Below are 12526 nucleotides of genomic sequence, written 5' to 3'. Positions count from 1 at the left end.
TACAGTACTACGTAATATTAATTATCTATACATATTAATAAAGAAATTAAAATTTCCACACGTAAAATTACAATATTAAAACTTTTCTACATTACCAGTAGATATCACCAGCTCGGTAGCTCTTGTAATATACATGCATTAAATACTTTTTTCTCTCATTTGAAAGCGCAAATGACACCACCAATTTGTATTTATTTGAGAATGCATAATAATTTTCTTTAATTAAATGCCTGAGCGATATGATAATTTTCGCTAAATGTCTAAATTAAATGTGCGATAAATTAACTGTCATACTGTTACGAAATGTACAGGCGCGGTAAGATGGCTTCTCCGCAAAGCAGTTTTAGGGTAGCCATAAAATGGCAAGGGAAGGTAGGGTTGCCACATTTGGCGAGAAATCGCCCATTTGGCGACAAAATTGGCGATAGGCCATGGATGGATGGAAAACTTTCTGGAACGAATTCTTACCGGTTTAGCCCAGAATGTGCTCGAACACAAGCCGAAAGCTATATAAACCCGGCTGGTCCGCGTGTGCCTCGAGATGTGCGAGTTAGTCAGTCCGTGCGGAGTCGATCCAGTTGACAGACGGGCAGCGAGTGCCGAGTGGGTCGTCTAACTCTTATAATTAACCGATAAGATAAATTCTAATTCCATTTCTTGAGTACGCTGTGGTCTGCATTTAGAATAAATTCTAATGATTGCGATAAAATTTTGTAGTAACAAATATAGGTTGCAAATTTGTCTGTATGTACCTCTGCTTTTAATTTTTCCTTTTTTTTTAAACATTTCGAGTTCGTTCATATCGTTTTAGATTCAGAAAAGAAATGCAGAAACAAACAGAGCTTTTAAAACTGAAATTCTTTTTTTGAGTTGAGTTTAATTTCATTCAACGGTAAAGATCTAGTTTCATGAGATGGTTGTTGTTGTTCCTAATAGCCGAAGTGGTCCAGCATTTTTAGACCAATTCCATGAGCCCGAATACCTCCAAAAAGTCTAAAAAGAGAAAGGGTTTCGAAAAAAAAAAAAAAAAAAAAAAACTTGTTCAAAGTAAAATTAAGGCGAAATAAAATCTGACCAGGTGATGCTTGAGCAGCATTGTACTTGGTGCAGGTTTTAAAAACTTTCTGCCCTCGTTCATAGGAGAGGGCCTTCAATTGCCCACTGGCAAAATGTGATATGTAAGTCTGCTGGTTTCTATGGCCTCCAAAAAGTAGGGCGCCAACAGGGTGAACTCTCGAGTACCAGTCAGGTACTGGAGAGACACTCCAGAGATCCTTAAGTAATTTCTCACTCTTGGAGAACACCTTATAGGTGAAAACATATCTGACTGGGAAATCTTTAGAGCAGCAGCCTTTCCCAGAGAGTCCGACATCTCGTTGCTACCGAATGCCCACATGAGAGGGAATCCACTGGATGTGCATTCCTGAATTAACCGAAAGCCTAGAAAGTAGAATTAAGAGGAAAGTGTTACGTCTTCTGTGGGCCATAACCATGAGATGGTAACTCACAGTAGGCATCCACAGTAGACAAGTTTGTCCACGGCTGTTTTGCTAACATTAACCGAATTATAACATTAAACTTTGAAAAACAAGGAATATTAAAAAAAAATTAAAGTCAATTCCTACTTAGGTATACAAAGAAAAATTTTAAAAACACACAAAATTAAAAAAAAGTTTTCAAAATACAATTTTTTTAAAATTAATAATTTTAAAAATTAATTTTTTTTTGTAATTTAAAATTTTTTTAATATGTCAAAAAACTGTATTAACATCAAGTGTCATCCACTACAAGCTTAGAAAATGTATTTCAACTTGAGTGGATGAATAAAAAGTATTTTACTAACGATTGAAAATTAATTAATTAAATACACTTTTTAAAAATTCTTACTTAGGTCAACAAAGAACAAAATTAATTAAAAATTAAAAAAAAAATTAGTATGTGAAAAATTGTATTAACATCAAATGTCATCCACTACAAGCTTAGAAAATGGACTTGAATTTGAGGTGGATGAATACAAAAGTATTTTATTAACGATTGAAAATTTGAACAAGATGTAGGGAGAATGTGAGCTAATAGTAGGAATTAAAAAAAATATCCTTCAAAAGCTTCAGAAGTTAACTTATTTAATATAGATATAACTAGAAACATATTTCTAGAAGCATAAGCACTTCGAAGCATTTTCAATAGGATAATGCAAAAGTCTGTTTACAAATTCAACTTATATTTTTTAAGAAAATAAGTGAAATAATTTATTAAATTAAAAAAATTTAAAAACATTTTAAAGGTAATTTCTTTTTCGAAGTTTTGCATTTTAATTTTAATTTTAATTTCTATATTGGTGCAATTTTTTTATTTATATATTTATTGTGTATCAATGAGGAAATGTCTCATGTAGTCGCTTCATGTTGTTGTTTATCTCTAGAAACCGTCATGGCTTCAGCTTTTCTTTTGTGTGTAGTTGTGGCACTCATGTTCGCCGGAAGTCAGTCGGAATCAATGTCCAAATCCTGCAGTTTTGTGAATGGCAAAATGCAGTGCGAGGAGCAAAGAAGCCAAGGAAACATCGCCATGTCATCCTCTCAGGCTGGTACAGGTAGCGGTGGTGACTACATGAGAACCGCTGCTGGCACTGGAAATACCGGAACTGGATCTTTCAGTTCTTCCCAAAGTTCTAGCGGTAAGTTAGATTCCTATATAATGTCTGATGCTTTCATTTATACAAAATTCAACGACGTCTTTAAATTCCTCGTGGTATATTTCTCTGACATGCATATTTTCATGAATGAAGTATTGCTATTACTAGAATCAAGTTGCGTTCAAGTGCTGTTAATAAAAACGAATGGCAGTTCTCATCTAAGAAGAAAGGAAACGTAGACATAACGTATGTTTGCAGAATACATACAGAAGAAGCCTCTTAAATGATAAGCGTAATGTATTTCGTTACAGAAAATTACTTAGAAAGACATCAGGTAGTAATGTCAAATATGTTTGTATTATGTTACACTAATTATATGATGCTTGTCAATGATTATGGTGAACACATTTATTATGGTTATTTAGCATGGTCCAAATCTACGAATATATAATTGCTGATACTAAAAATTTTGTTTGTAATTTATTAAATGCCCACTGTACCAATGGTAGATTTGTAAAATTTATTTTCCCAAAAGAACCACTTTACAGTTCTGGAATTTTTCACAAACGTACTCGTACAGCTCTTCTCAGTACGACAGTGCATAATCAGTAGTTGCTACTGCAAAATACTAAGAACGTTAAACACAAATGAATTTAAAAAGCCTCAAATGTCTTATGTTCTCCCAATGATCTCTCGGTCCTCTAAGCTTGTAGAGACATTAGGTATTTTTTGGAAGCAGGCAAGATGAAAAATGAGCAACCGCCTTCGCCGGGAATTGAACCATGGAACTCTGGAATACCGGCACAGTGTGCAGACCACCACACTACGAAGGCACGCAAAAATGGTGGAACCATGGAACTCTGGAATGGTGGGAGGAATACCTTATATACTCCCCCTTTTAAAGGGCGACTGGGGTTTATAGGGGACCCAATCACCAAATCCTGGGTGAGGAGAATCATCATCCCTTTTAGTTCGGGAGCCACTGTAGAGATATTAGATATATTTTTTGAAGGAGAATTGAAAAATCAACAACGCCTTCGCCTGGAATCGAATCGCGCACCTCTGGAATACCGGCTCAGTGTGCTGACCACCACACCACGAAGGTACGCTAGGAAGGCGGGAGAAATACCTTATATACTCCTCCTTTTAAAGGACGACTGGGGTTTTTCGAGGACCCAGTCGCCAAATCCTGGGTGGGGAGAAATCATCATCCACCACCCTTTTAGTTCGGACATGTTGTACCTTTTAGTTCGGGTTGTAGAGACATTAAGTGTATATATATATATATATATATATACACTTAATGCTTCAAATATATATATATATATTTGAAGCTTCAAATATATATATATATATATATATATATATATATATATATTTGAAGCAGGCAAGATGAAAAATTAGCAGCCGCCTTCGCCGGGAATCGAGCCACGGACTTCTGGAATACCGGCCTAGTTTGCAGACCACCACACCACGAAAGCACGCCAAGAAGGTGGGAGAAATACCTTATAAGCTGAACTGAGGACTCATGCTTTCTCCCTCTTATATATTGGGTCATATAAAAAGTTCCTGGCGCTTTTTTTGGTACACTTTTTAACAAAATTTTCTTTATTGAAAACCAATTTTAATCAACTGCATATTGACCATTATTATCTATGGTCTTTGGCCATATTTTGGGTAGCTTCATAATTTCATCGGTGTAGAACTTCTGTGGTTTATCGACGAAAAATTTGGCCAAGTGATTTTCAGCGGTGCTTCGGTCGGCCAATTTTTACTATCAAGAGAGTTTGGTAGAGACCAAAACAAATGGTAGTCAGATGGTGCAAAGTCCGGGCTGTACGGTGGGTCCATCAAAACTTCCCAACCAAGTTCCGTCAATTTGTTCAAAGTCATCAAAAATGTGTGTAGCCGCGCATTGTCATTGATGGAACCTTTTCTGTTGGCTAATTCTGGTCGCCCTTTCTAGACTGCTTCGTTCAAACGGTCGACTTGTGTACAGTACAGGGACGAACTGATGATTTTTCCAGGTTGCAGCAGCTCGAAATGGACAATTTCCTTCCAATTTCGAAATCGAAATTTTAGGAATGGAACCAAGCAAACCACTGCTGGGTCCTTCGCTGACTCAGAGCATTCTCACCGTATATTTCATAAATTTTTCGGTCTTTTTTTCAAGCGTTTTTGCCCTTTTTATAGTAAAAGAGCATCACATACCGTATTTCTTCAGATATTTCACTCATTTTTCAAATCAATATAACTTTTGACACGAGCAACAAATTAGAAAACTATCTTCACAAACAATAGAAGCTGAATGTCACCTTTTAAGCACATATTCGTTTGAGACAATCGGGTGAGTGCTGCCGGATATACAGGCATCAATACCATCTAGTGGTAAAAACGCGCGGAGAGTTTTTATATGACCCAATAGTTTTTGCTCGTCCGCCGAGAAATTTCCAGTATCATCGATTTTTCAAAATTGCTGGAAGGCATATACAGTTCCAGTTACATAAGGCCAGATACAGTTACAGTAACATACAGATCGGACCAGTTACAGTTATACACTCAAAACACTAGGGCGGGGCTCCACTGTTCACTGTTACGTGTATATTAGGATTTAATACCACGCCACTAGAAAGTCTATCGGCGATGTAGCTCTTCACACAGCCCGGTTCTAGACTTGGCAGTACCCGTACGGTCCCTGCCGAGCCTGAACGGACCATAGGATGAACCTATGGTTCTAGTCCTGTGAAGAATAATTATATACCCAATGAATCGAAGCTGTCAGGACACAAGTCCAGCCAGTGGTCTGGTAGAACCCCGGGTCTCCTCCCAAAAATGGTCGGTTCCGGAAATCCACACCAGTCGATCCCCTGGGATGGGTTGCCCAGCGTCATTAGTCTATACGAGCCAAGGCCTAAACCAAGGCACCATATAGTTTCCAGCGGGGCCACGAGGAGGCTGACGCTGAGCTGTGGGAGACGCAAGCAGGCGCACATGAAGCCATTCCCACTGTCCCTGCACATCGATCAAACGCGGGTCTCCTACCTTCCGCCACTGCCTACGACGATCTCCCGCGCACGGTTCACACCGCCTACGGTGGTTTCCAGCCGGTTCCGGACATCCGACTCCCAGGTCAGGGATACGGCAGTTCGGTCCTCGGATCAAAAGCCAGGTCTCCTCCTGCTAGGCAGTCGGTTCTGGACATTTGTCCTCGGGAGGCCGAACGCCACACGCCAGTTACAGTTATACGGGGATCGGACAAAATGTCGCCAGATGGCCACTGAGTTTGGCGACTTTTGGCAGTTTCTCACATAATTTAGAGACAATAATTAGCCTCCAAAATCATCGCCAATTTGGCGAGATAGTCATTTACTTCAGTGTTAAATGGACTTGTAGCTTATTTTTCCGACAAACCTGTGCATTCCTGAGGCCTGTCATGGCATTACACAAGAGATACTACAATTTATATATAATTTCCTTAAAATTATTTACATATATATGTGTGCAAAATTCGTAAAAATATATATACAAACAAAAATTAAACAAAATTCGTAATAGTATTTCGGATATGAGCTTTTTGTTTTTCTTTTTTTTTGGGGGGGGGATATTTTATTTATAATACATGATAATATTGTAGGGTTCTACTCTATCTAAAAGCTTGCGCTACAGTCATGAAGATCCTTTTAGACTGATAGCAAATTATTCCTGAGTGTGAAATAATCACAAAGTCGGAAGAAAGTTAAAATAACCTTTTTATTTAATCTTAAAGTAAACAGAAAGGCGCGGCTTGTGGTAAAAAAGAGCGTTCTCTACATTGAAGGTCTTTAATTTAATATGAAAGTTAAATATAAAATGTCGATACCGTAGTCGGGAACTGCAAATAAGATAAGACTAATTAAGCTAGCTCAGATATTTATGGGGCGTATTTTTAAACGTCGACTAGCAAAACGCTAAATCCAGAATACAACTTAGGCATACCTGACCATATTAAGTAATAGAACGAGGCAACTGCCAGGAGCTCTAAATTAAAGCGCTTCAAAACCGTCAACTTAAATACACGAACAACTAATTTGCCTTCTGATGAAGATTACGGAAAGGAGAAGTTATAATAAAGGCTTAAATCACAATAATTAGCTAACTAACGTAAAATACCGAATAATATCCATCTCTCTTTCGCATTAATTTCAATGAAACAAGGCCCAAATACATTTCAAGCGATAACAGGTTTTTAGGTTGTAACTGGAAAAAGGCAGAAACATGCCGTTTCTTTTCGAAATATGTTAGGCACTTTTATTGCAATTAAAATGAAAGAAAGGTTGAACTTTGGCACCCATTAAATTTCATTTTCGCTAAAAAGTTAACTGTTAAAGTTCAGCTTTAGCATTTATAATAAATATAACAATAAATAATTTATCTACATATATTTTGCGGTAGAATTGTATGAGCTAACTACCATTCATTAGTATTTCTTATAATAATGAATGGTAGTTATTAATGTTAATGCAACAACGAATTAAAAAACTCTTTATTTTTATCAATTATCGTATCTATTTCGAAAAGTTCGCAGTTTTTTAACGCCCATACCGTTTAATGAACTTCCAGTTTTATGAAATTCTGCAGTCATGCACACTCATAGAATCAAAAGTCTGTATGCTGGCAATATGAAAATTTTAAAAAAATTGTAAGGTTACTATTTGAAACTAACCAGTTAATTATAACTTCAGCCTTTTCTGTAACTTCTCCTATCCGTTTCCTCGCCAGAATGCAAATCAGTTAGATAGTATTTAAACTGAGGTTTGGGGATTGTAAGATAGGACGTTCTTCTGCCTCTCGCGGACACGTTACTTTAGTTCTGCCATCTCTGATAAGTTTGTAATTATTCGACTTTGAGTTATCGCTGCCGATTTACGAATTGTTATGCCGGTTCGAGCTTTCTATACAGCTTAGATTTAAGTATAATTGTGCACTAATTTGAGTACTAATTTACATTTTAAATTTGAATTTGATTGTTACTTAGTTACATCGTGACAAGTGGTGACTGATTTTGAGCACAAGATGTGCACATGTTAAAAGCTCTGTTTTAATAAAAAGATTGTTTTAACCTTTTTGAAGTCTCTGTGGTTACTTCAGACAAAGCTTTATGTCTAATTAATAAAGAGATCTACGTTAATTCGCTTTACTTTTTTTTTTTTTTTTTTTTTAAAGTTTGGAAGTAGGTTATGCTCCCAAAGCAAGCTAGAAAAAACTTTTCTTATTTGGTCTTTCCTGTGAATTATGGTTTTAATTTAAATCTTTGTGTATGTTATTCAATATATTTACAAAGACCGTAATTATTATACACTCCTATTATTGTAAACATTATAGATATTATATTCCTTATAGTATGTATTCATTACATTAAATTTTTCTGTTTTATTTTCTCGTTTTAGGTTAAGTTTTAGACACTTCATTTCTTCTGTTCAACTTCTACAGTATTTCTCATCTATAACTATTACCGATAATGTATTTCTTTTTTCTTATTTTGCATTAAAAACTGCTCTGCTGCATGATCTGTTATATGTTTTTACTGTGCGTTGTCTTATCTCTCTCAAAACCTGTCAGTATTGTACGATCAATAATTGTAAAGTATAATATAATGTATGATTTATATCAATAAATTATACAATGTTGAAAGAAAGATCGCACCAAAAAATATTTCTCAGAGACTGACCGTAGTAATTTCACTGTGTAAGAAATAAACCCAAATCCAAATCAACGTAAATCAATGTCCAATCAATCCGAATCAAAGAAACAGTTTTCCTAATATTTTCTCTGGGTGAATTTTATATAATACATATTTTTAAAAAAAATTATTAGCATCAGGTTAAGAAGTAAATTATTAACTGAATTTGGGAATGAACCTGGTGTAAAGTTTTTAAATTTGTATATTGTTTACTAAAAGATGCCATGCGTACACCTCGCACACACACACACACACACACACACACAAAAAAAAAAAAAAAAAAGGGGGGGGAGGGCACTTTTTTATCTCCCGTTCTACTGGACCGATTGTCGAAATTGAACTTGCGTTTTCCAATTTTCCACGTCTCAAAAACGCGACAGGTATTTTGACACAGAACCTTACTTCTGAAATAAAATACAATTTTTTTCTAAATTTCGATTCTGCGACTCAAATTATACCTAGAAAGTAACTTTTATAATTTTTGGTGAGAAATGTATGGAGAAATTAAAAAATTTATCTTGGCGCATTTTTTCAGTTTTCGCCAAGAATAATTCACTTGGCGAACTTCTTAATTTATAGCAACCATTTTCCTTTTTTTTTACCCCAAAGGGGCAATTTGCCCAGAAGGGCTATTAATTTCATTTTGGTATTTTGCGTTGATTCGCTATAAACTATAAACTCTTTTTAAACTGTTGCCACCCAATATTAGAGCCCTGTATTGCATTTATAAAAATTAAATAATGAATGAATTAAATAATAAATAATATATGCCCATTTCTCTCATTGTGATAAAACAACGGTACCTACAGCCATCAAATTTTGAATATATGCGTCTCCAACCGAATATGGGCATCTGGAACCCCAAATTTGGAATTTGTTTCATTATCTATTTCATATTTTGTAAAGCATTCATGAGTTTTTGAATAAGAAATTTAAAGCAAGCAGTGGCAACAATGTACAGGGGAAAAAAAAAAAAAAAAAAAAAAAACATTTTTATCTCCAGCACGCGAGACTGTGTATTGGAAATTCTAAAGATATGCTCTTTTAAATATTTTGTGACATTGCCGTTGAATTGAATTTCATGGTTTTAGTGCGAAGAACATGATATTTTATAAATAAAGTTAACGCACAAAACGTTAAAAAAACGCCCTTTTGGGCGTAACATAAAATCTTAAAGCTTTCGAATTTTTCACTTTTTTCCCATTGTGCACGAGCGGAAAAAAGGTCGTCGTTCGTGCTTTCAAATAATTTTTAAAAAGTGCGTAAACCACACTTGGCGTTATTGTCGCTTATAACAAATATGCCAAATTTCAAAATGCGCCAATATGTAAATTCACCTATATCTTAGGAAATTTTGAATAAAAAACTCTAATATTTTTCAGGTATGCTTAGAAATACATTTATCTTAAGATGATGGTAAAACTTTTATAGGTTATTATTCAAAATTTTTTCCAAAAATTTATAAAAAAATTTTTAAAGATACAAATTTTAAAAATAAATTAAAAAAATGAGCGAATATTATTTTTGGAATGAAAATAAATTTTGAAATGTGAAAGGAAGAATCAAATAAGTTTAATAAAAAAAAGAGAGATTGATAAATATATACCAAATTCAATTAACATGGAGGAATTCAAATTTTGAGAGCTAATGTTTTAAAAACTATTCGTGCGATTTTTACAAAACTTGGTAGTCTGGAGTAATTTGAGTCGTAGAATTGAAATATGAAAAAAACATTGGCATGTTATTTCAGGAAAAGTTCAATTTTGTGTCAAAATACCTATGTTTGAATAATGCTCTATATAAATCTAATATATACCTTAAGTCGCGCTTTCGAGACATTGAGAACGCAAGTTTAATTTCGACAATTCCAGTAAAACGGGAGATACCCAAAAAGTATCTTTTTTTTTTTTTTTTTTTTTTTTTTTTTTTTTTTTTTTTTTCCCTTACGGTGTGCGTATTGAAAGTGGTAGTAGACTGCTAGGGTTTGAGAACCTGAACACTGGTAGTTCGATCCGAGGTTCGAATCCCGCGAACGGGCTGGCTGCATGGGTGTTTTCGTGGTTTTCCCCATGTGTAACGTGTATACGAGCCAGTTTCTCTTAAAAAGTCCTCCACGAACGCATCCCTCCCTTAAGGCAGATAACCCTCGAGTGCTTTGCCGTAATCTAAAAAACCAAACCAAACCAGGTTGACTATCCCTGCTATATACACTTCGCAGATATAGCTCCTTGTTTGATATTCCAGATGGTAAATACCAATGAGAATTCAAGTAAGGGATACATGGCGTCTTCTTTCATTTGTTATGGAGGTAATGGAGTTTTATAACTGGCGTTTTATTCAAGCTGCTAATTAAAAACGGTAACTTAATTACTTGGAGAGAATTCTTGGATAAATTTCGGCTATCGCGGAGTTGCCCAAATTTGTTACTTTTCTAATAAGTCTTAACATCAACTTGAGACAGTTTTCTTCATAAATTCCTTTACTTTTACTTAGGTAGTCTTCGCATTATCCAGCGAAGGTTTTATGCTTTTCCGAAAGGTAATTGGCAGATTAACCAGCCGCACCCTCACAAATGCCAGTCCACGCAACTTTACCTTTAAATAGCCATGTAATACTAGATAACGAGTTCAGTACAAAACTGATTATAAGATTTTCCCTTTTCTGCAGTTTTGCCCAGTTCTTTATGTATTCTAACGATGCCTCAATCTCTGTTTAGCTCAGTACAAGGTAGATACAGGGAAAGCTAAGTAACATTAGCGTGATATGTGATGAAATTTTAAATGTCTAAAATTATTCAAGAGTGTATGCGTGTACATTTATTTCATATATGTCTTATATTCTTTTTATTTCATATCAGAACTTTTGGGGTAACATTCCCTGTCATTTGGCAAATAGGCTAGCAAGTGGCCGAATTTTCATACAACTTCATATACTATATTCAAAGGTATTCATAAGTATTAACACATGATCACCTTAAAAATATTCATTCATATTTTGCCAGTAAATAAACTGCAAGATATGTTTCTGAAGATACAGTGGCTCCCAAAAGTGTTCGTACACTTATGATTTTCACTGAAATAGGACTCTATCCATTAATTATAAGTAAACTTTCTGAATGAGATTTTAATAAGATCTATAATCTATTCGTAACAAAATTACATGAAATATTTTTGAAATATACCAAAACTTCATTTTCAAGAAATTAATAATAAAAAAATGACAAATATTTTATTCACAAAAGTCTTCGTACACTTCAAAAAATTCTTGACATATTAGTAAATATTTTCATTTTTTCGTTAAATTAATATTTAGTAGGATATCCTTTAGCATCCACAACAGATTTTAAACGTCTGGGAATAGATTTTACTAGTATTTTTTGTAATTTCTGCATCAATGTTCATTATAACTTCCATCATGACTGTTTTGAGTTTGCGTTTCGTTTTGATGCCGTGTTTTCGTACTCTAACCTCTAGTTCTTTCCAAATGGGTTTAAATCTGGCAACTGAGGTGGTGTTTTCAAAACCTGTGGACAATTATAGAGACACCACAGACGAACGTTGAGAGCCGTATGCTTAGGATCTTTATCATGATTAAAAATAAAGTTGTTTTCAACACCCAAATTTTGGGCTAATAATTTTAAATAAAGAGAATGATTCATTATGCCATCACTGAATACCCAATTACCTAGTCCTGATGCTGCCATGCACCCCCACACAAGAACACCTCCACCGCTATGCTTAACTGTTCCACCTAAATTTTTAGACTGAAGTTCCTCATATTTTCTTCTCCATACAGTTATTCGACCATCGGAACCAAAAATGTTAAATTTGCTTTCATCAGCAAATAGGACATTATTCCAGTACGTTTCGGGTGTACTTATCATTGATTTTGCGAATGAAAGCCTAAGCTTTCTGTTTTTCTCACTAACAAAAAAGTTTTACGGGCAGAACGCCCATGTTATCCAGCTCCTCTGAGAACTAGTCGAACAGTTTAAGGCGAAATTGAAATAGAAAATTTTGCATTAAACTCTGCAGAAACTTTTACAGCACTCAAATGTGGGTTTTTCACAAATTTTCTAATAATAAATGTCTCATCACGTTTAGTTAACTTTCTCGGTCGACCTTTTCTTACCTTCTTTTCAATCCGATTTTCTTCTTTAAAGCGTTTTATCA

The 12526-nt window shown here is 34.9% G+C and overlaps 1 protein-coding gene across 3 annotated transcripts in view; it reads left to right on the top strand.

The window, feature by feature from the left end:
• LOC118182431 (uncharacterized) overlaps positions 1 to 12526 on the top strand; it is a 61765-nt gene that overhangs the window by 37170 nt on the left and 12069 nt on the right. For all 3 annotated transcript variants that reach the window (XM_035351774.2, XM_035351776.2, XM_035351775.2), the window contains one exon: positions 2423 to 2677. In XM_035351774.2, coding sequence (XP_035207665.1) covers positions 2431 to 2677 — 247 coding nt within the window. In that variant the 5' untranslated portion in view covers positions 2423 to 2430. Of the gene's footprint in view, positions 1 to 2422; positions 2678 to 12526 lie in introns of those variants that run through there.

This window comes from Stegodyphus dumicola, chromosome 3, assembly GCF_044657685.1.
Source record: "Stegodyphus dumicola isolate Sdum_Otavi_A_Nest chromosome 3, ASM4465768v1".
In the NCBI taxonomy this organism is placed as follows: Eukaryota; Metazoa; Arthropoda; class Arachnida; order Araneae; family Eresidae; genus Stegodyphus; species Stegodyphus dumicola.
The sequence above is the reverse complement of the archived record's forward strand: the minus strand, read 5'-3'. Positions and strand labels throughout refer to the sequence as shown.